The following is a 24,716-nucleotide window of genomic DNA, read 5'->3' as shown; positions in this document are numbered from 1 at the left end:
GAGAGAGAGAGAGAGAGAGAGAGAGAGAGAGAGAGAGAGAGAGAAAGAGAGAGAGAGAGAGAGAGAGAGAGAGAGAGAAAGAGAGAGAGAGTCAGTTTGTGTGTATATGTAACAACCCTAGGTATTCTAGGTTGTCATTCTTTACTTACAATTGAGGAACACTGAATTAAACAGAGGGAAAGGGAAGCTATATCCTGTGGTCAACACCAAGAGTAATTAATCTGGTGGCAGAATTTATAATTGGTCTTCAATTGTTGCTATTTAGTATGTGACAGGTGAGTCCTCAATAATTTCCCTTGGTACTTAAGGTTAAAAAAGGATGCCAAACTTCTCCAACAATCTGGAATTTTATTCCATCCATATACATGCATAGTAACAACATTTGTTGAGAAATTATTTCTATCAGAAGTAGAACATTATCTTTGTGATCACCAGGTGCAGTATTGCTACTCTTATATTTAAATAGATCTTATATATGAATTAAATTCATACTTGCAGCATTGAGTTTAGGGTTTCGATTTAGACTGTGCCTTTCAAAAGATAAAACTGATTAATACTACCTCATTACAATACTGCTTCCAGTAATTTTGTTCATTCTTTATAAAGTATTGCATTTAACAGCAAAGGTTTAAAAATTGAGACAGAGCTGCATCAGCGAAAGAAAATACAAGTACTATACAAGAAAAAAATTGCCATCTTCATTTAACATACATGTTTAAGATTAAGAAAATGGACAGAAACATACGGCTACATACAAATGCAAAGCCTAGTGACTAAGAGACTGTATCTGCTAAAATATAAAGTGCAAACGGAGCCTGATTATCCAAGAATTGAAATCTTAAGGCGAACTTATAGCATGAGTATTTAGAACATCTTTGCAAGTTATATTTTAGCATATACATATATCTGCAACAGCATATAAGAAAAAAATCAAGATACACAAGTGCTTTTGAAGCTATTTCTAAAATGCTTTTCTGTATTGTTTGTGACTATTTTCTTTAAAAGCTACTATACAGTGCAAACCATATGTGCTACACAATAACTATACAATAACATTACAAATGACTTTAATATAAAGTTTTTAAATAAAAAATAACATAACCACAGCTATGAATACTGCTGGTAAAATAAATTAAATTTTTTTTTTTGAAAATGGCACCAATAATACACTTTACTAATGGACTGTAATGAAATTACATCTTAAGTCTTCACCTCAGTCATAATGAATTATCTCCTGATTGCCCAGATGTAATTCAAACAGCTTTTTTTTTTCTATTTTTTTTTTTTCTGGACTGGTTAGAACAACATACTAAACACTGGTACCAAAGGTGACGGATGTTAATTTATTTAGTTAGTTCATTTGACATGTTCCGCTGCATGTGATGAACAATAAAACTTCTTGTGAGTTATAAAGTTTGAAAGGTTGTTGAACTGGATATCACACAGCCGGCAATATTTCCCACTGGTTGGGGCCTGTGTGGAGCCATTTACCCCTTTTGCTATACTAGACAACTGTTCCTCTGCTGAGGGAATTCCTGGCGAGACATTCTCATTCGCAGCTAATGGGTTCTCAGAGATCCACGTGGGAGATTTGTGGCCATCTTCATGCGGAGGATTCTGGGAAATGTTCTCTTGCTGTGGGTTAGCCGCAGGCCTCTCATCTGGTTTCAGTCCACCATTCACTATGACCATGCCTCTGTTTTTGGGCAACAGTGGCAGAGAATCTTTCTTCGGCACTGAGCATCCATTTGAGGAAGCCTGGCCTTTGGGAGATTCATTTTCTGCATTTGTGCTCTGCTCTATGTCAGTGTTATGGATGACAAGAGAACCAGAAATATAATCGCTGGGCTTTATGCCATAATAGGGAGAAAGCTGGTCGGCTCCTTTTGCCTTCTTTATTGCTCCAGGGTAAAGGCATTGTGGAAGAAACAAATGTTTGTTTTCTTCTTTTGTAGCAATGAGCTGAGCGGCCTCACTAAAGACTTTTAGGCCTTGCAGGGTTGCTAAATGGGATGAAAATAAGTTTCCATTGGGGGAAGGCTGCTTCAGATTCCCATTTTTCTCACATTTTATTATGCTTCTCTCATAGCTGACATCAGGGCTGTTCCGTTCACTTTCTGGATTCGGAAACACTTTGCCATCCAGTTGGCCCAGGTCATTACGCTGATGTGCAGTGACTGGACAGAAATTCTGCTTGTGGGCCAGGTAGTTTTCCACCTTATTGAAGCTGATCTTGCACACAGTGCATTCGTGGTAGTCGAGCAGCCTTTTGGGAGACGTGGTTGTCCGCTCAGACTGGGGTAAACACTTTTTGCTGAGATCTATGGGCACATCCATCTCCAGGCAGGAAACACTGGAATGAGTAGTGTCACATTTGGAAACTGGAACACATTTGTTGATCGTCAGAGAAGTTTCCAAGTGCTTTGAGACGATTCCTGGAAAAATATCACATCTTGGGTGGTAGCACTCTCCTAGCCCTTCTGTGGGTTCTTGAGTGGAGGTACAAGGATTGCTGAGGTTGGCTACGTCGAGAAATCGTTGTTGGACCAGCGGAGGCCTCTGTTCCTGCTCAGGTAGGCACATCTCATACATCTTTCTGCGCTTGCGAGTACGCATGGTTCTCTGCATGGCAGGCACTTTGTTGGAAGCAGACCTCTTTAGTGGAGGGTCGTGACGTGTAGCACAGTAATACTGTTTATGGACCATGTACGTTTCGTGCCGGCTGAAGGTAATGTTGCAAGCTTCACAGGTAGTCTTATTTGGGTCACTTTCCCCGTCCACCAAAGGGACACTGGCATTTTTCACATCAACAGGTTTTCCATTAATTTTGTCATCACTACCATTGGAGGTGGAGAGCTTCTTGGCTTGAGTGGGAAAGTCCTTGTCATGGCCCTTCCCATTTGGCCCAATTAAATCTAAAACTGTGGAAGAATTGATGCAGGATGTTTGAAGAAGTGGGTTCTCAGGATCAGCAGAATGAGTAGTTGGGTTGAGAAGGTTTATAGAGGTTTGGCCAGTATTGGGACTCACAGCTTCAGGCATCTTTTCTGAAACACCAGGAAACTCTGGGGACTTGGCCATCTGCTGCCAGCGGCTGCTGCAATAATGTTTTTTGTGCACTAGATAATTATCCAAATTATTGAATGTTATGTTGCACTCAAAACAAGTAGCCCCCTTGGGCATCAAGGGACTGTAAATTACAGGAGGGTAGCTGCTACTTCCATGCCTCAGTCGCCGATGTACCAACTCAGACATCTTGGCTAAGATCTCTGAAGCTTGAGGGACCATTGTGATATCTTGGGGGAAAGCAAACTGAGATAGGAAAGGGCCCACAGGGAACGAAGGCCCAATATTAGGCTGAACTGGAGATGAGGCGAGTCTCGGGCTAGAGGGCTCAGACTTAATTTTCGTGTATGAAAAGCTTTGTTTGTTTGTTGCAGTCTGTATTTCTGGTCTCTGGTTAGTGAGAAAGAGTTGAGTCTTTTTTTCACACTTGTCCAGCTCAGTGTCAGAGCTCGCATCTTTAGTCTGCATGGCCTTTTGGCTCTGCGGGAGTTCTCTGGTCAACAAGTCTGTGGCTGGCTGTAAGCTGTCTTCAGTTGCACTTGGAGAGTGCTCCATGTCACTTTCCCTGGGAACTTTTCCACTAGGGACATGGAGCTCCTGGTGCTGCAACAACTCCCTCTGAGTCTGGAAGCCGAAATGGCAGTGATTACATCGGAAGGCAGCTTGAGTGAGATGGGAGAACAGGTGTTGGTGAAAGTTGATCACGGAATCAGCAGTGTAGCTGCAGACGGTGCATTTTAGACTAGCACCAGGGGGCAGGAATTCTTCCATTTTCACTCCTGGAGAGACACATAAAATAAAAACACTGAGAACCACACGTGTTGGTTTCATAATCACAGGAATCTTGCTAATGACTAGTGTCTTCGGCACAACAGAAATTGAAATCTGTCAGAATTGTGTTTGTGATATTAACCTTTTTTCTTATGACACAATAGAGAGTAATAGCACTTGATAGTTTCCAAAGCACTTCCATAAGTATTATGGGATAGAAATGGGATAAGTGTCACTATCCCTATTCCATGAGTCAGGTAACAAACTGAAGCTAAGGGAACTGATTATGGTCATCAAACTATTAAGTGATGGAGCCATTCCTTAGCCTTGGGTCCGATAATTACTAATCCAATAATCTTCTTGTTATTATAGTCTACATTAGGACGCAGGGAGTATACATTAGGTTGCTATTGAAAACTCTTGTGTAAGTAACATACTACATTAGGTATAGTCTCCATTCAAAAGAATTAAAATAGGAACCACTTGGTAAAGTACTTAATTACTTACTAATTTATCTTTGGTATAAATCCAAAATCTTGTTCACTAGTTTTGCTGAACATGATTAGCTCTATCTAGGGCTAATATTTGGCTGAAGGGTAATAGTACACTAATGTGGTCATTTTGGACTCGCATCTATGCTGATTGATCACTGCCCTTTTCTTGGGTCAGTTATTAAATATTTTGAATATCACCATGGACTGTGGTTGGTAGTTTCCATTTGGCTTCATATGATTAAACTGGACTTGACTCATCCTCTCTGCACTCTAAACTGAGAATTGACTTTTATATTAATAAGCTGAATGTAGGGCAACGGTATCCAGCCTTACAGTGATATAAGGGTGCTTACTATCCTTTACTCCTTAATTAAACCCAAACTCATTTTTCAATTTAGCTGAAAAGACCCTCTATTGGTATTCTTTCTGTTTTGTGCATGACTAGTCACCAGTGGAAACAACCACCCTGTTTCTGCCAACCCTGTGTGAAAACAACTCATTGGTAAGGAGAGGGAAAGGGTAAATGGAAACACTTTTGTAGGTGCAGAGATAAAGGTTTACACTGCGTCAGAACATTGGAAGTAGGAGCCAGTTTTTAAAAGAATTGTCATCATTTCAGTTTTTAAACTATTTAACCTAAGTGAAAATAGATTACTTAGAAGTATCCTACAAATTTGTGTGAAGTGTTGAAGAACTGTGATTCCCAAACTCCAGTATGTTCCATCCAGAAATGTACCTGAAAATATTTAAAGAAAATATGACTCTTTAAATTTCATTAATTTGAATTTTTTGGTAAAATTTGAGAATTAGGATGTTATGAGATTAAACTAATGATAGTTGGCATATAATTCTAAAATAAATAAGCATAGCTGCCACTTTGCTGTTAAGATATAGCTTAAAAAACTTATTTTTCATAAGGAATTTAAAAACAGCACCAAAAGTATCTTTATGTCATAAAAATAAACTAAGCTATAACAGTGCACACTTTGGAAGTCAAGGACATTTTACAGATCCATATTTCAAAGTTAATTTCCTTGAATGTGATTTTAATTGTATCTATTAAAATAACAGCTTTATTTCAATGCAGCACTTATTTTAAAGTACTTACCATTTCTTCCCTACCATATGGGAAACACTATAGTTAGTTTACAAAGACTTGAAGCTGTGAGTGTTAATGACAATATACAAAGGGTATTGAGACCCTCTTTTGAAAATGATGCTGTTTTGCCTCAACCGAACAAGCAGAATGATTTGTCCTGCAGTCTGAGCACTGTAGGTGTTAGAAAAGAAATCAGACTCAAATCCATCAAGTATCCATGAGTATCCATGACATAAGATAACACTTATTGATCCAGTAAAATAGATCATACAGATGAATAGATAATTGATAGAGAGGTAGATAGATAAAAAAAATGAGGTGAGATGTATGTATGTATAGAAAGAATAGAATACACTAGAGCAACCACTGAAATAAAAGTGCCCCTTACCACTGTGTGAATTCAGGTGCATTTCCAGAGCTCGGGCATTTGAAAAGCTCTTGGTGCACTGTGGGAAGGGACACAGGCTGGAAATCTGATGAGCACTGTCTTCATTTTCTTCTGATACTGGAGCAGCTTCTCTTTGCCTCCCACTACAATAGTACATCAAATGGGCTTGCAGATTCCGCTCACTCCGGTACCAGATTCCACAGGACTTGCAAGGGAATATATCTTCTGCAGGCAAAAACGTAGAGACACATTAGCTACTGTCCATTTGGGGACAACCAAGAGTAAAGCAGCATTTAGTTTGATCTTTCATGGAAGTCTGTTCTCAGGTTCTGTATTAGATAATCAGATGGTGAGGAGTACCGTCTTGGATGTTGTTCTGTAGTCTGGGACAAGGCTTTAGAAAATAGTACTGTAATTTTTATTTGTTCCTTTTAGTTATACATGATGGTAGAACCTATTTTGGTATATTTATACAAACATGCAATATATATCATTCTAAGTAGGATCCCAGTCATGTTATTGTATTGGAAACTCCATATAGGAATCATTTGACAGCTTTAGAATGAGGTCTTAATTAGAATAAGTATACCCCATGCTTACATAATTTTATCCAAATGGATTCTACTGTCATGTATAAATAAAAAGAACCAATAAAAATAAAGTTAAAAAATAAAACACTACTGTAGGAGATTCCATTTTTTTAAAGCACAAAATATTAATATTAAGTTGTATTTATGGTTTGGAAAATATTCATTCATTAATAGTGACGCAAATTGGTTTATTTGATTGGCTTAAAGGTAAATATCTGATGACTAGACCAAACATAGACCCAGTTCCAAGCCCTGACATCACATGTTCATTCAATAATAACAGAGTGCCTATGATGTTCCAGAGTCTACGTTGGGCTGAGTACAAAAGAAAAGACTGAACAGCTTTCATTAAGGAGCTTACAGTCTCCTGGGATGGATAAACAAGTGGTGACACAGTTACATTACAGTCTGATGACTATTCCAGTGGAGGTATCTTATGGTGCTCTGGTGCTCGGGGGCATGGAAAGAGATGCTTGTTAGGTTGTTGTGGGTGAGGACTGGATGTGGGAGGAGAAAAGAGAATGACTTAGAGGGGAGATGATGATATGCTTATGCTGAGGTGTGAAGGATGAAATGAAGCTACTCAGATAGAGAGAAACTTCGGGATGGTCCTGATCCAGGGAACAGCCCAGAAAAAGTCTGGATGAAGGCTGAGATGCTATTGAAGCAAAAGGCATTCTCAGGGGACTGGAAAGGAGAAACTGTACAAAGCAGTGACAGATTTTAAGAGACCTTGCAGACTCTCTGAGGTTTAGATTTTATCCAATGACTGTGGAGATTCACTGAATAATTTTAAGTAAGAGACTGACAGACAAAATGAGAATTATAGAAACATAGCAGCGGAGTCTAGTTTTGAAGGTTGTGAATTTGGAAGGAAGACTTTGGACCTGTAGGAGGCAATAATCTAAAGTGCAGTAATCTAAAGTGAAAGATGACAGAATTTGAGTTGCAGTGCACCATCCTTTCATTTGTGTCAAGTCATTCTGTGATATGTAATATTCCTGCCTTCACTTATAGAAAGTTTCTCCTTTTATTTTTTAACCCTCATAATAGGTGAAGAAACTAGGATTGAGTGATTGTCTTTGATCACATACGTGGTTCAAGTGGGATGGGAATCTAGGCCTAAATACTCTTCCATAATGCCTCATGGCAAAAGAGGCAAGTACAGAATAAAGTTTCAAAAAAAAAATCTCAAATTTTATACTATCACTATTTATTATTTAGCCCACCTCTCCTCAGTTAATTACATTTACACCATTGAGGAGGGGACAGTTTAGTACAGTGTCATTTAGGCAAGATGAGTTTAAATGATTAATTTAAAAATGAAACACACAATACTCTGCAGCCATCACAGTGTCACAGGCTTATAATCCCAGTGGACTGTGAGGCTGAGGCAGGAGGATCTGGAATTCAAAGCCAGCCTCAGCAAAAGCAATGTGCTAAACAGCTCAGTGAGACTCCCTCTGTAAATAAAATACAAAATAGGGCTGGGGATGTGGCTCAGTGATCAAGTGCCCCTGAGTTTAATCCCCGGTACAAAAAAACAAAAAAAACAAAAAAAACTATGCATCTATGCTGAATTATTTGAGATAGGTAGTTATCATGCTACCAAGAGCAAACATGGTAGACTCTCAAAGATAATTAAAATTAATGTTCTAAGAAATATTACATATATTGGCACTTCCCAATAACATAAGGTTATGTAAAGTCCCTTGTAATAAAATCTGTTTGCCTCAAATTCACATTAGGCAAATGTTGTTTCAAGTTCTCCACTATTAGAACCAAAGTAAAGATCCAGTAAAACAAACACATAAACAAACAAAAACCTACGTTTACATTAAGGAAATTAAATAATATTAGCTTAGGTGGGAAGTACTTAATCTATTAATTGGATACATAGCAATTTCAGAATAATCTGAGAATTTATTTACTCTAAAGAATGCTGTCAAAGTAAGAAAAATAATTATCACTGAAGTCCTCATCTCTCTAGCCTCTATGTTTTATTTTTGGCCATCTCAAGATGTCATTACCATTTTCTAGGTTTCTGTTCTATATCAGAGCCTCAGGAAATTTCAAGGATATTTTTGATTAAATGTATTTTTTTAGCTTGCCTATTTTAGTATTCATTCTCTTTTTCAAATGTGAATGCTACTCATGTTTTCTCACAAAGCTTGACAGAAAGAGATTTATCTTAAACAAAGGTTGTAGGACTCCTATATTACTGGTTTTCTATCATATAACGTGCCACTTTGGCTGGGAGTAGTAGCACATGCCTACAATCCCAGCTACATAGGAGCCTCAGACAGGAGGATCACAAGTTCAAGGCCAGCTTAGGCAACTTGGGGAGATCATATTAAAATCAAATTTAAAAATAGGCTGGGAAAGCTCAGAGGGAAAATGCTTCTGGGTTCAATCTCCAGTACTGGGGGCGGGGGGGAGGAAAGAAGAAGTACCACTTTAAGTATTGAAGGAATACAAACTAAATTCAATATTCATTTTAACAACATAAGATTACAAAGGTAAATTTGCCAGAGCATAATTTCAAATTCCCATATAAAATATTCAAAATTTACATATATTTTTCTTTATTTCCTTTTTAAAAAAATTATCCAAGCTATATTTCCTTTCCATTCATGTATAAAATTCATATTTGATGGGTGTTTTGCATTTTTTGGTTTTTGTTTTTAACTCTGTGTCTCCTAAAGAATACTACAATCATTCAACCAGGGAAACATCACTGAAAGCTACGGGGTTTCTCATAGCTAAATAGCCCTGAATATTATTCAGCCAGTTTAGAATGTCAGTTTATCTATGTGTGTGACATTTAGGAATCCAACATCCAACCTGAAATTGTTGAATTTAAGTGTTCTTTCTGTATTCCTATGGGTATAAATCTCACACAATCGTGTGTGTGCGCGTGCATGCACACACACAAACACACACACACATACACACACAGATACAATAAAGCCACAATAGTGGGGAAAAATGTCTGTCCCTGGGTTGCCTGTCATTAGACATCCCCCCCCCTAAAAACCCCTCACCTCCCCAAAGCTGGGCTGTAGCACTCAGCACTTACTGTTGACAATAGCTGTAGGCAAAATAGAAGCCATGGCCGCTTGCTGAGGAAGCAGCTGAATTGAGTCCAGCAGGCGTGCAGGGTACATCCCTTCTGTGAGAGTCATCTGACTGGCAGCTTGTAGCCTTGAGTCAAAATCCACCACAAAGGCAATTAGCTCTTCACCCTCAGAGATGGCCTTCGTCGTTGTGCACCAAAGCTGACCCCCTATTAAGAAGAAAAAAGGAAGAGGAAGACATGGGACTCTCCAGCCTGCTGTGGGCTGGGGTGATGTCAAGAGCACCTTCTGGTGTGGTGCACATCTGTTTCTACTGGGTAGGGTGTCTGGTCAAGACCACAGCTGTGCTCCCCAGCTCTGTGGAGAACTGGATTCCTTGAATTGTTTATTGACTGGGAGTAGGAGAGACTAAAATATAGGTGTCATCTGTTGAGTTTTGTCAACTGTCTGCCTTGTGGTCTTACCTGATCATGAACCTTGCATTATTATATTGATATAGTGCCTAAAAAACAGCATGGTAGGGACCCATCTGCAGAAATTGATTTCTGAAGAGCACTGAAAGTACTATTTTTATATCTCAGGGAAGAAGTTCTTTCTTTACTTTTCCAACTCTCTATCCTTCTTCTCCCATCCATCTTTCTATATTATATATTTTTCTATCAATATTATATCAATAAGAGATACCTGAAACTACAGAACAAGTGAATCTGAAATCTAGGAAATTAAAATGAAATTCTAGGGAGTATGACTGCCATTTTGTTTTGTTTTGTTTTTTACTTTGCCTGAGTGATCTTATAGAATATTCTTTATAATGTAGCTTCTTTATCTCCATTTACCCTGATTGGACTTCCTGAAAAGAAGATATGCCAAAGATCCTTTTCAAAAAGGCTTATTTAAATAAAGATTCGTTTAAATGAAAAGAACCCTGTCTTCAAACACTAAGATATACTCTGGCTCCGCATTTCAAATGATCATGTGTGGTGCATTAAAAAGAAAAATTAACTATGCAAGTACATCTTCTAATGTATTGGAATGCGATAGTGGATGCTCATTTATTTAACATGTTTAGACAGGCAAAGCACTTATATTTTGTTATCTACACTCTCAGGCCTAGATATGTATCCTATACGGTTATGTCTGAAATAATGTGGCATACTTGATATGTTATAAAGCTTTTTTCCCCCTTTGTGTATATATTTGAAGGCTGTATATTGTACTCATTAAGCAAAAAAAAAAATTGTACCCATTTTGATAAGTCATATTACTCTGTTTGTCTTTCAGCATAACTGTCTTTTCAACTGCACTTCATTTTTTTCCACCCTCTAAGATCATGCTTGTTAAACAATTTGTGGTAAAAATCTAGTGGGGAAGATAATGGCAGCATATGACATGGAGAGTTGCACAGAAGAGCCAGGGTGGTGCTTTAGAGAAACTAAAGCCATTGATTAAGCTGGATGGTAAGGATGGAAAAATAAGCAAATAAGACACTATCAGTAACAGTGTGTGTTTGTGAAAAATAATTTAAAAACTAGGGTTATAGTCCTTAAATCTGTGAGACAATTTCAAAGTGAAACACAAACAAAACTGAAATACTAGAAAACAACTTTTTCTTTTTCCCAATTTGAAACTAATGTGTCAGAGAGCATACAGGTTTACCACAGTTACATAAAACAGATGCATTTCGGCACTGATTTATTTAACTCCAAGCATTAGAAGTTAAACTGTCTCCCTGTGGAATCAGATGAGAATCGAAGCGTGAGGGTGGTATTTCCATTTTCCCTCAGACATCTTCTGCTTTTAGATGCTATGCCTTCTCTGATGTGCACACAGATCCAAAGTACTTACAGCTGCAGGCAAGGGAATCATTTGCACCTAATCTTTCCTCTGGGAAATGGAAGCTAAAGTTTATTAAGAGAATCTGTATAATAAGGAGGTGGGGAGGGCAAAGCAAAGAACCACTATTCAGATTGACTTTATAGCATGGCCTTTCAGAGTCACTAGATTTCAATCATGAAATCCACATTCTTGGTAAATCAAGTTTTGGGTCCCTTTTATAAAAATCACGACAAGTTTGGCTCAGTACCCAGGAGAAGTAGGGATTTTAGAAAGGCACCCACTCCACTTGTAGGTAATCTTTATCACCATAGTCAATTATGTAGCAGCACAATAGAACATTTATGCTTAAATTTTGAATCAAAAAATAAATGAGATTGAAAATATTAAGTGCAAAGAAAGGCAAACAAAAATGATTTTCCTACATTATTAAACAACCTGGCAATTGTAATACATTTCTGAGTTCTCAGATGTACCAAATAATGTTTCATATTTTATCATCTTTACCACTTTATCTCTAGTTTTATGATTAGTTGGAACATATCATTTAAAAAACAGAATTGGACCAACATTGTACCAAGTAGGCTTGATGAGGAAGTCAGTTGTTTTAGGGTTTAGTCTTTTAAATCATTCATTCATCATCGATTCAAGGAAATGAACTCTCTGCTGTGTACCAGGCTGGTCTCTGTGGCTTCCCACACAGCTACTCAATGAGAACACACACACACAAACAGATAAATTACACCACCACATTCATGAGGTCGTGCTCTAATGCTAAAGAAAATGTGAGGGAAATGAGTAATTGATACTTCTTGGGGGAATTTGATGAGACATCCAAAGCAAACTTTTTATTAGCTCTGGAAGAATAAATAATATGTGTAGTTAGGAACCAGCAGGTGCTTCATTATTGGCCATGAAATGAGTATGTATGCAAGAACAGAACTATGGAGAAGCCTGACTGTTTCTGATCATGAACCTTGAACTTAGAGTCTGAGGAGAAAGGGGTGGGTTAGGGACCTGGGGTGCTGAAGGCAGCTTGTTCTGTACCACAAGAGTGGAAAGTGGACTGCTGGTTGACATCACACTGATAGCTTGAAGTTGGCCATGGTGAGGGTTGTAGCATTTGCCATGGGAACTGGCAATTGGTACAAATCAGAGTTTCCTCTCACCAAAAGCTTAGAGTAGGATGAGAGGGCTTTGAATGCAAGAGAAGAACAGTTGCATGGGCTCAAGATGGAGAGACAATATACATTTATTTGAACGAATAAGCACATGCTCAATGTGAATTTATTTTCCCCTCTTAGTAGAGAGAGAGGAAACTGTATGGGTAGGAAAAGTTACATGGTAGCCATTTGGAGACTACTGTACTATTTTCAGTTGTGAGAATTGTAAAATTGTGAGGGAGAAAAGAGCCAGGTTCAAGAGACAAGTTAAAGAGTGTGATTTCCTGAGAAGAGCAAGAGAAAGGAAGCTGTTGACAAAACACCAAGGGTTTTGTCCTGGAGAACAAGCTGGTGGTGATGCTATTAATGAGGAACTAAGCTGGTGTGTGAACAATCAGTGTTACAGAGACAACAACGACACACTGTGGTATTTATTCATTAGGAGCACTGTCTTTGGATCTGATAGTCCAGGTGGTTTAAGTACTTCATCCCTTTTAATTATGTTAATTATTCTCTGAGATATATGATGTTTGCCTCACGTTAGAATTGAGAAAACAGAAGGGTGGAAGAATTAAATAACTCCCAAAGCTGCATAGGCAGTCCATGGTAGAACCCTAACTTTGACTTTTGTCCTTACAAATCCAAGGTCCATTTGCACATGGAAATATTGAATTCTAATTAGAAAGTTTGAGAGATCTAAGAGACTTCTGGGTTAATGTATTTAGAAGGCAGTTGGAGCTTGAAGCAGACATATAGGTTGAAGAAAAAAGAATATTTTGAAAGTCATTCACACATTCTAAATGACTGTGAATGCTCTTCACACCAATGTGTCATAAACCAAGAAGAAGTGAAATTGGGGTATGTTGATATTTAGTGTGCAAGCAGGGGGAAAAGTTCATTAAAAGATACAAAGAGCATATTTTTGGAAAGATTAGATGAGATCCAAGCAAATGACACTACAAAAAATCGAGGGTTGGCTCTTTGAAATGGTTTAGTTGAGCTTTTCAGTTGATACATTTAGAATATATAACTTGAAGGAGCATTATAGAGTGAGATAGCCTAAGTATTATAATTTCAATGACTGATTCAAATAAAGTCACTGAAGTGTGATTGCTGACCCCATTTGCAAAAAGTATGGGCAAGGAAGCCAGGTTGCTTAGTGCAAATTCTGGCCCTGTCACTTGTTAACTGATTTGGAAATTGTTGCCAACTAAATCTACCTATCAGTTTTCTCATTCTTGAAAACAGGGATAATGATAAAAAATGTTCAACCTATAGTATTATTAAAGGGTTTAGTGAGTGAATAATGTGAAAGCCAAAGAAGAGCACCCACATGTAAGTGTTTTATATTTGTTAAGTATTATCCTTTTGGTTTGGTTCTGGTTGGAGCTACCATCCTCATTTCCAACTTCCTTGCTAAATCCAAGGTGAAAGAAATCTCACCAGAAAAGACAAATTGATGAATTCAATGAGCAAATGTATCCATGCTTCACTGGAAGCATCTAACTCACTTCAGAAAAGAAGATCAAGGGTGCATCCACTAGATATTAGAAATAGAAATAGTTTAATAGAAATAGAAAATAGAAATACAATTTCAAATAGAACTAGTTTCTAGCAACATGTATGGGTTTGAGGAGGAAAGCTTACTCTACCTTTTTAGAGCTGGGGTAAAGCTGCCAACTGTGATTCACAATCGTGTGGAATGCAGTATTCATCTTGATTAAGAAGCAATCAGAGGGCATAAAAATGCTGTCTGTTGACATTTAGTTATTTTGGTATCATATACCAATTGACCTCATGTTCAATGGAAACAAATTATAAGGCATTACATTACACCATTATCAAAAAACAGAAAATAACAAGTGTTAGTGGAGATGTAGAGGAATAGGAATAATTGTGCCCTATTGAAGGGAATATAAAATTGTATAGCATGGTGATTTATTAAATAATAAAAATATAATTATTATTATTCAGCCAATTTTAGTCCTAGGTTTATACCTAAAAGAATCAAAAGAGATATTTGAACACAACAGGTTTATATCATATTAGCATTATTCACAATAACTAAAATATGAAATCAGTTCCAGGATCCATTTATAGGCAACTACATGGGAAAATGTGGTATATACATATATTGGTCCATTATTCAGACTTCAGAAGGAGGTAATCTGATACATGCAATGATGCAGATGAACATTAAGGACATTACATCAAGTTAAATAAGCTTATAACATAAGAACGAATTGTACAATTCCACTTACTTGAGGCATGTAGGATATTGTAAATGACAGAGAGAGAATAGTGATGGTTGCCAGGGGCCAGAGGAGGGAAAGAGGAGTTAGTGTTTAATGGGACTATCGTTTCAGTTGGAAAGTTCTTAAGATGGATGGTGGTGATGGTTTCACAACTATGGTCATGTCAATGTTACTAAAAGTGATTAAGATAAGAAACTTTATGTGTATTTGCCACAATTTACCAAACTTCAGTACTATTTTTTCCCTAAAGAATATCTTCGGTGAACCTAGAATATTTGCATAATTTTTAGCTATAGTTAAGAATATGAATATAACTTTTATAAGGTGTTTCTGATATGAGATGATTTGAAGTAAAACAAAACGAAGGTCTTATCCTTTCCTGTTTTTCCAAGTGTATTAGTCTGTTTTGTATTTTCTAATGAAATATTGAGGCAGCCTACTTAAAAAGAAAAAAGAGGTTTATTTAGCTTATAGTTTTGGAAGCTGGAAATCCAAATAGCTTTGTGCCGTGTGTGCAAGGTCTCCATGATAAACGGTAGGACATGTGTGGAAAGAAGAGGTCAAAGCTCCATACAGGAAGCCAAGGAGAGACTGGGGTCCCAAAATCCCTTTTAAGGTCACAATCTTAACTTTTAGATCTACCTCTTAAATGTCCCACCACTTCCAATACCAACAACCTAAGGACCAAGCCTCTGATACACAAAACTTTAGGGGGACGAAGAACATCCAAATCATAGCACCAAGCGAAGCTGCTTTAACAAACCACTGCTCAAAAGTCATGTATCCAGTGCAATGAAACTGTGGCTAAGGTGTAGTTTGACCACATTGTGATGTATTTACTCTTTTCATTTGAATTAATTTTAGGTAGTTTTATCAATCTAAAATTTTTTTCAATGATTTAGTTTCTACTTATTTTGTTGATTCAAATTTCTGCCTGTGACATGTTCCTGTCAATTTTCCAGAAAGAATTTAAATGGATGTTTTCTGTGACTTTCATAGGCAGAAGTATGTGTAATATCACCAGACTTAAAGACAAAATTTTCAACATTCTAATCTGCATTAATGACATATTAATATGAAAAAATAGAATTATGTGAAGATACTGGGTGTACATATGGCAATATAATATTTGCTTAATTGACAAAAAGTCTTACTGCTTTAATGCAACACCATTCAAGAGTAGATGATTGTGTTTTTAAGGAATTAGATGCTAATAATGAAGCATAGCTGGTACCCTGAAATCACTGACCTTTTATTTGATTTTGATGCAAAGGTGAATTAGAGAGAGGACTTGACTGGTTGGTAAGAAAGGATAGTTTCTTGATTATTAGGTTACTATGTAATATTGGAAAACTGATTTACCATAGCAAATGGCAGCCATAAACTAGAGAAACCCTCTAAATCATCATCATCCAGTTTTGAGTAGATTTTTATGCTCCCATAACCAATATGCTACTAATAGTAATAATCACATATTTATTAAGTGGATTCTGTGAACTATACACTAGCACTTGTTAAGGGCTTTGCATACATTTTCTTACTGACTTTTCCCCAGAGCAATGAAGTGACTTGTATTTTATTCCCATTCTCATGTGGGATCATGAGGTTGGAAATGTTAGTAAGTTGTTCAGTTGTTCACATAGAGAGAACTGGAAAAAGTGAAGGAAATGCTCATGAGGGGATTTGAACACAGTTTGGCTCTAGATTCTGTAGGAAAAACCAGTGCTCTCTATGCCATATCGCCATCTGGTGTTCACTACCTAATTCCACAGCACCTATTTGAATGATCAGAGTTGGAATAATGAGCAATTACTTGGAAATAATGAATAGGGTTTGTTTTTAAAACTGCATTGGGCAGAGTCAATAGTGATAATATAGAGTTATTAAATACATAGCTATAATCCAGAGAATAATATTTATACTATCTGTGATGTGGACGTGACTCCAGGTTATCTTCTAATGTGACTCATGCCTCATTAAAATACCTAACACTTTAAAAAACACTATGTCCCAGGCACTGTTCTCAGCACTTCACATATATGAAACTCATTTACTAAACTTTAGCACTCAGTTAATGTTAGTAATGTTAATGCAGCATTTTCCAAATTCCCTATTTAAATGGTAAATTGGGACACTAAAAAGGGTCAAGATTCTACATAATCATGGAGCACTGAAGGGCAATCTGAGAGTACTGTAGATTCCTCTGGAGAGATTTGAATCAACACAAATTTCAGGGCCCAATCTCTCATCAACAAAATTGATCTCTGAGAGTAAAGTGTGGGTTCAATATTTTCTAGAAGCTCCCCAGGATGCTAAATATACTTCCAGAGTTTAGAATAACTGGCATGGGGGAAATGTGTGCAGTTTGTGTGGCCTGGAATGAGTGAAACTCTAGGGAAAATAAAGTCTCTTGATGATCAAGGGTCTCACACAGTGATCAGATAATTCGGTAAAGAAGATGTCCACTCTGAAACTCAGAGGAGGACAACTGAAGAGAGCTTTGAATATTCCCTTTCCTCTAACATTTGAAGAATGTGGAAATAACAAGGGAGAGGTTGAAGAAAGGTGGGTAAACAAAGAACTCTTAGTGTCCTCGCATTTGAAGAAGCCCATTAGAACTGAGTACAGTTCAGAATTTCATTTGGTTTCATAGTGTTAATATTTCAGTATTATTTTGAAGGAATGTGACTTCTTATTCAGAATGACCAACAATATTGCAGCTTCTCCCCACTCCCCCCACCAAAAAAAAAAAAAAAACTGTGGAAATATCATTGCGCAAACCAGAGAAAAAAAATCACATTCCTACTGCCTGGACATGATATCTTTATCCAGTGACTTCAAGCACTGAAGCAGCCACATCTGATACCTTCCTTGTTTCTACCAAATGGGGAGGTTATTTTAAGCTTCTGCCATTGTCTGTCTCTTATGCTGCAAACATAGTAGCTCTCCGAAGTCTTCATGCCCACATTCCACTCCCTTCACAAATAAAGGACAAATACATTCAAAGTTCAATAAAAGGAATAACTACCAAGACCTTGACATTCTTGAAAAACCATGTACTTGCTGTTCTAAGTAATGTTTATGATCAAGGTTCTTGTACAAACAGATATGGTTCTTAACAGGAAGCTTATAAATTTTTCTCATAATTGCTGTCAAAACTGCAGTGAAGTGTACTACAAGTTTGGATAATAAAGAAAAAAGTCACAGTTCAAACTCGATTATATTTTGGAAATTCATGCTCCTCTTACTAGAAGCTGTGGCCTTAAATATCTCCTCATCCTGCCAAATTTTTCACTTGCACTTTTTATTATTTATGAAATCAGTGTCTGCACAATGTCATGCAGACCTCTGCTGATAAACTCTAATTAAGATTAAGACAGGCCTTTTGGAAAGGATCCCATCATTAGCAAACATGATAAACACAAAAATACTCCCTACTTGTCAACCAGGAGCAATTCAGTAACCTAACAGTATTATCTGTTGCTAGGTTACAGAGCTGACAAAGCTTCAATTATATTGTTCGACCATACCTATAGAGTTCTGTATAAGCAAAATGTATCCAGAATAAAAGCATTTAACTTCGTCCATGCTATCTGCAATTCACGGCTTCTTACAATGGTAAAAATCAGGTTAATCATTACATAGCACGCTGAAAAATCTTTTCCATGTGTTATGTCTATACATGTTTCTTTCTAATTTATCTGTGTGATTGATAGACGCTTGCTTTGTAAAAATAAGGAAATGCAAGCAATGTGAAGCTGGAAACCTCTAGCACAACTACGTGGGCTCATCAAGATAGGGACCTATGCTTAGCATAAAAATATATAGCAAATTGAACCAATTAAATCACAGATTTTGCATTATTCTGCCTCAATATACAGAAGGATAAGGAGCCTCAAGCAAACAGATAGGGATACCAATGTGAAACTTTATTTTAAGCTAAAAAACAAAACAAAACAAACCCATACACTCTCACCTAACAATACAAAAGGAAATAGACGATAATAATTTATTCTAATGGTTTTTCTAAGGATATTTAAAGTTGAAGTTAGTAACTTTTATTCTATAGATTAGGTCATAAAGTCTCACTATCTTTTTCAGGCTGGGAAGCCCAGGAGAAAAATAAATAAGTGCAACAGCCTCCAAAATACAGACATTTGACTGGGAAAAAAAAAAAAAAAGAAACAAAGGAGGGGAAAAAAGCCATGCATGTGAAAAAGACAGTCTTTGTGAATCAGACCTTGAGATTATTTTTTTCCTGGGTACTTTTGGTGGTTTTCATAGACATTTGGAGAAAAAGTAATTATGTATAACTGAACAGCAGTCTTAAAGATCTCTGGCATTAAAAAAATGTGCTATATAATAAGTTGCTGTAGCATTTTGATTTCTAAACTGTAGAGTAATAGTTTTACATTAATCGAAAAGGTCTATTTCACACACAATGCAAAAGTGTGGTCAATTGATGACCAGAACTTAGTTAATAAAGATTACATGTTGACCTATGGAGTAAAACATGGTACCTACTAGACACATTCATGTAAAATTAAAGCCATTTTCTGGGAGAATAAATGAGTCATTTCACACACACACACACACACACACATTCTGTGTCTAGAGGCAGAGAAAAGGGGAATAATTATTTGTTTTGTCATTAGCTTATTTCACCTTTACTGAATAATTAGAAAATTGCATGATTCCTTCTTCTGAAATTTAATTTTTTCATAAGTGGAAAGTAATTGGTCAGAATAAGACCCTAAAAGCTAAACAATTGCCCCATTTCAACATGGCATGTGTTATTGCCTAGATCTCGGGGCTTAGACATGAACATAGGACATATATCTATACGTAGCCACATTGCTTAATACAAATTTTATAATGAATTCAAATCCAATACTGTTGAAATTCTTGACAGTGGAGTAGTGCAAGGAATAGAACTTATAAATTATGGGTGCCCCTTCTTTGAAAACCGCTTTAGAGGTTTCTTTGTGCCTTGGCAAATACAGTAGGAATATGTGGTATTGTGTGGATCCTCCTGCACAGCACCTGATAAAAGAATAAAGAGCTGTGACATATTCTTAAAACAATAGAGGAATTAAAGGGAAACAATGGGCCAGCTGCTTCATTAATACAATCAAAAGAGAGCCCAGCACAGAGGAGTCCAGATAATTAAGCACTACTCTTTTACCCTCCTTTCTATAATAAAATTGCTTAAAAATGTATTAACTACTTCATAGTTGTTAGATAGATCTGTGCACTTGTTTATTTACTGTTGATTAATGCCTTTTTCTCTGTATGCAGCAACATGCCAACTCAGAGTTTACAATAGTTTTTGAATAAAACAGAGTAAGAATAATTGATAAAGATCTGCACAATATGCAGCAATAAATCAAAAGCATCTTAGAAAAGGTCTTTCCTGTTTTTAAATAATCTTTAACATTTTTCATTTGTACTATATAGGCAATGTAGGACATTTTGGGGGCCTTCAACTTTCCCCTGTTGGAATCCCAACATATTTCTCTGGAATAACCTAGCAGTTACTGGAAGAAGGGAAAATCAAACTCAAAACCAGCAACTCTGCATTTTCCTTTGGTATTTGGGCCAAAGGACAGAACCAACTTTGTAAAAATTATTATTTTCTGATGAAGAGGGATGGACAAATGTCAGAACTACTTGTCAAATACATAATTTATCTTCCATTCACTTGATTATAAAAAACAAAAAGAACCCCGCAACTCTATGCTTTTTAATGTTAAAAAATTATAATTTACTATATCTGATGTTTTATTCTTAATTCTTCTCTAGGCAGCTTCCCTCCCCTGTCAATAGAACATTTAATTGCTTAAGAACTGGAAAAGTGGGGACTGGATACTGTGTGCTGAATGTTGAAGTTGGATCAAAAATTATGCTCTGGTTTTCTACCAAATGTTTTTAAGTAAGCTCATGTCAACCCAACTTTAAAATTACAAACTTTGCTAACTCATGTGGTCAGTTTAAATTCTGATTCTTCTATTCTGATGGTGTAGGGTCTTAGTTGAGAAAGACAGCAATAGAACTGAAAGCAGGAAAATAAATGAACAGAGATACTTAACCATGTTTCTGAGACTATGATACTGCTTTTACAAGTTTCACATAACCTCGAAGTGTATCTGCTGAAGTCATGTTTCTGAAGATCTTTCTCTACTATGTCAATAGTTTACAAGATATGGAATATCTAATTCTGTCTATGAAAACTGCCTTCTGACTTCAGGAGTTTATTCCCTATTAACTCAGTAGTATTTTCTTGAATACTAGGAAATAAAACATCAGCGGAGAGTAGGTATGAAAAAAATGACTATTTTTAGTAGTTGTTATATATAGTTATTTCTTTAACTATTTTGGGTTTGACTAAGTCCACAGAACTTGCTTTGTTGGGTGAAAAGTAAATGAACATGAATGGCTCATTGTTTATGAATGATTAAGAGAATCCTTTCAAACACTTCAAGTTATAAGCTGTGTCCTCACCACAATACCACAAAACAACAACAACAAAAACCTAGTAAATATTGGTAGTGCTATTTTGTAGCACCCTCTTTCAGCACTTGGAAAATGAACCGAATTAAGCATTTTGTGAATTAACTGTCATTTCAAATATTATATGCTTTATTACGGTAGCAGAAATTCAAGGGATAATATTGGTGTGAACATGCTCAGAAACAAAGAAATACGAGCAACTGCTTAACCTAAAGGAACTAGTTCTGAGACACACAGGAGGTCCTGTTGTCCCATTATATAGAAAAGAAAATCAAAGGCATCCTGTAAAGCCACTAAACCCTGTTCAGTAAACCCTGTTCTCTCAGAGAGTGTTCTGGGGCTCAAAGTTGTAATGGATCCCCTAGATCCTTTCAACTCCTGGCTTGTATGGTCTCCACAGTACTTATTTACTTTTTTCCTGTAACAAAATGTTTCCTATTGAGATAATTTCCTTTCCCTTTTAAGAAGCATATGAAGTCTCTTCCAGAAAAGTAAACAGTGTCATTGTGGTTAGATCCAGATTTCTGCTACACTGTATGGGCAGAAACTTTTATACAATAAATCAAAAGGCATTCCAAACTTTCTGGAAAACCTGAACTAATATGTTGGAAAGTATGCAATTTGGGTATCCAAACTCAGGTATAGTCAAATAGATGATATCATAGGGTTTCAACAGGAAAAAGTTCTGCTCCTGGAGTCTTTTCAGCATTCCTGGGGTTCGTACCTCTGGGTTGTGCTGTGTCATTCCTTTGCAGGAACTTTTACTAGTGCACCAAAGTAGCTCATCTGACTATCTGGCTGTCTGACCATCACGATTTGAAATGACCAGCCAAGAGGTGACATTGCACCCTAAAGGCGAGCTGTCAAAAATTTGCCTGCTGCTGATAAACTGATTACAAAGCTGCTTAAGACTCCGCTTGTAAACAAAAGCATTTATCAACTAATAATTTGCAATAAACTGATGTAACTCCCAGCTGAGCCCCTAACTGTAATTGTCTTTACCATCTGCCTATTAAAATACCATTCTTCATCAGCAATCAGGAGCAGAAGGGAGAAAATCTCCACCAAAGTACACAACTTGCAAGCTTATGAATAATCTGAGTGCATTCTGCACTTTCATTATGACTCCTGTGTTGGGTATGCTTAATTTTCATTCTTGCCTAGCCTGGGAATGCTCAGAAATTAGGTGGAGGGGGAAAGAAGAGGGGGGAGGGGGGAAATGAAACATTGTGCCTGCTGCTCTGCAGAGGAATAAATTATACAAGTTCATCATAGGAGGCTCTTTTTTAATTTCTTTCTTTCCTCTTTCCACTTCTCAGTACAAAAATCCATTGCAGGATCCTGATGAAAACCCCCCAAGCACCAGGTTGGAAATGAACCTCTCTATTCCTTTGTCAGCTTGTCTATTTTCATTAGACTTCTTTGTTTTGCTTTAATTTTTTTTTTTTTAATTCTGAGAGGTTCATTCAGCTTCTCCAGGGAAGTGTAGACTCCAAAGCAAGGGTGCTGAGGCCTGGCAGGCCCCTGCAGAGCTGGGTAGATCTGAGCAGCACAAGTGCCAAGGAGCTGGCAGGCCCCAGAGTTCGCAGTCTTCAGTCTGCCACTGCAGAGCGATGCCTTTGGTTTCTAGTTCCCCCAAGTGCTCTGAGGTGTTCTGCCTCATGTCTGTCTGTAGATTTCAACATCAGTCATTGCAAGTGGTCAGGAATTCTCCCTTTGTTGGAAGAAATCCTGGCCTTTCGATGCTGACCAGATGCATCCACAGAAGAACAAAACTAGGAAAAGAGGTTAAATTGATATGCATTGTCTTTTTCTGGAAACCTCCGAATAGCCAACATATGCCTTCATACAGTTTATTAAGTTTTAAATACATTTATCCAAATTGTCTCTTCACAAGAGGTGTTATTCATTCAAAAATAAAACTGAACAATGCAGTATTAAACATACTGCCTGAGACTCAAATTTTAAAGCTATATGTAGTACTTTATATATATATATATATATTCTTTTGCTGCCCATCAGATCTTCCCTCTTTCACATTATTCCTTTTTTCATAAACACTCTCTAAGTGTCTCTTCCGTAAGAGCTCAGTAATTTTACTAAAGGAGACGATGGGCTGATTATGTATTACAGGGAACAATGGCCAAGTCCTGTAATTGGGGTTCAAATTCGGGGAATGACAATTTGTGTCAGGTTTTCTTATTACAACATATAATTTTAAATTAATGTTTGTGTTTTTATTTCATTTTTATAAGAGCTTTCCTGCAGGTAATTATTTTTCTTTACAATCTACTGTTAAATATAACAGAACTAATAATTGCTTTCCATAGGAGATTGAAAATGGCACGCATGCACCTGTTTCTTATTGTGCCTGCTCTGGAGAAGAAAGTTAATGGGGAGCAATGGGTCTAATTTTCTGCATGGGTTATGGAGGTCCTGAAATGCAGGCAAAATTGCATGTGACTATGTTCCTTGAATTTCAAAGACATCAAATATTAGAACAAAATTTTGACATAGATTTTAAATAACACAAAAACCATCAAAAACACAGAGTGAAGGATATTTCTTTTCAGAAGCATTTTGATTTTTTCTTACCCTAAGTTTAGAGACTTTGATATCCTTTTTCATGAAGATTTTTTTAAGGGACTAAAGATGTGGAACACAACCCAGCATTCAGTGCACTGACTTAGAAGGTATTTTATGAAAATTAACAAAGAACAATAACACAATTTAACTTATCATTTATGTGTAAAGATGTCTAAGATTCAACTTCCATGTGTTTTAGCTGCTTCCAAACATACACAAAGAAATAATGATGTGGTGTTTTGATTATTTGTTATTTTATTTAAGAATTATTGGCACTAAATGTATATTTTCATGTCATAATGTTTAAAAATTCAGAAATTTTCAATAATGATTACTTCTTTATCTAAAAATTTCATGATGATCTACTCTAAAATATGGAAATTCAATCCATTATTTGAAAACCAAATTTTATGATTATTATGTAGTTTATAATAAAATAATTGTGTGCGATAAGGAATACTTATAGTACATGAATACCCTCTGGTTTTCTTCATGAGCTTTCTCTCTGTGTCTCTCTTGTGCCCCCTCCCTCTCTTTCTCTCTCTCTCTCTCTCTCTACACACACACACACACACACACACACACACACACACACACTACCAAATCTCTATTTGGGGAAGAAAATAGTTTGGAAAGTCATGACCAGCAGATGGCGCTCAGTGCATTCCATGAGGCCTGTGGGAAGAAAAGAACTATGGCTTTATTTATTTAATTCTATTCTACCTTACATGTGAAGTTGCTACACCAAGCTTTATAATCCCCAAAGATTTATGTTAATTGACTAAACAACTTTGTGGTAATTTACAGACTATCCTCTAATGCTCATCTAAATGGCCCTTCATTCAACTCACGTGCCTGTGTCAAGATAACAAAGCATAAAGATG

At 36.8% G+C, this 24,716-nt stretch overlaps 1 protein-coding gene across 2 annotated transcripts in view; it reads right to left on the bottom strand.

Moving 5' to 3' along the window:
- Nucleotides 1-328: 328 nt before the first annotated feature.
- The window catches only part of Zfpm2 (zinc finger protein, FOG family member 2), a 433,039-nt gene continuing 408,651 nt past the window's right edge, over nt 329-24,716 (bottom strand). For both annotated transcript variants that reach the window (XM_048802003.1, XM_048802004.1), the window contains 3 exons: nt 9,488-9,694; nt 5,819-6,043; nt 329-3,845 (listed from right to left, as the gene is read on the bottom strand). In XM_048802003.1, the coding sequence (XP_048657960.1) occupies nt 1,357-3,845; nt 5,819-6,043; nt 9,488-9,694 (2,921 nt within the window). In that variant the 3' untranslated portion in view covers nt 329-1,356. The remainder of the gene's footprint in view (nt 3,846-5,818; nt 6,044-9,487; nt 9,695-24,716) is intronic.

This window comes from Marmota marmota, unplaced genomic scaffold (genome assembly GCF_001458135.2).
Source record: "Marmota marmota marmota unplaced genomic scaffold, marMar, whole genome shotgun sequence".
NCBI lineage: Eukaryota > Metazoa > Chordata > Mammalia > Rodentia > Sciuridae > Marmota > Marmota marmota.
This window is presented reverse-complemented; position numbering and strand designations above follow the sequence as displayed.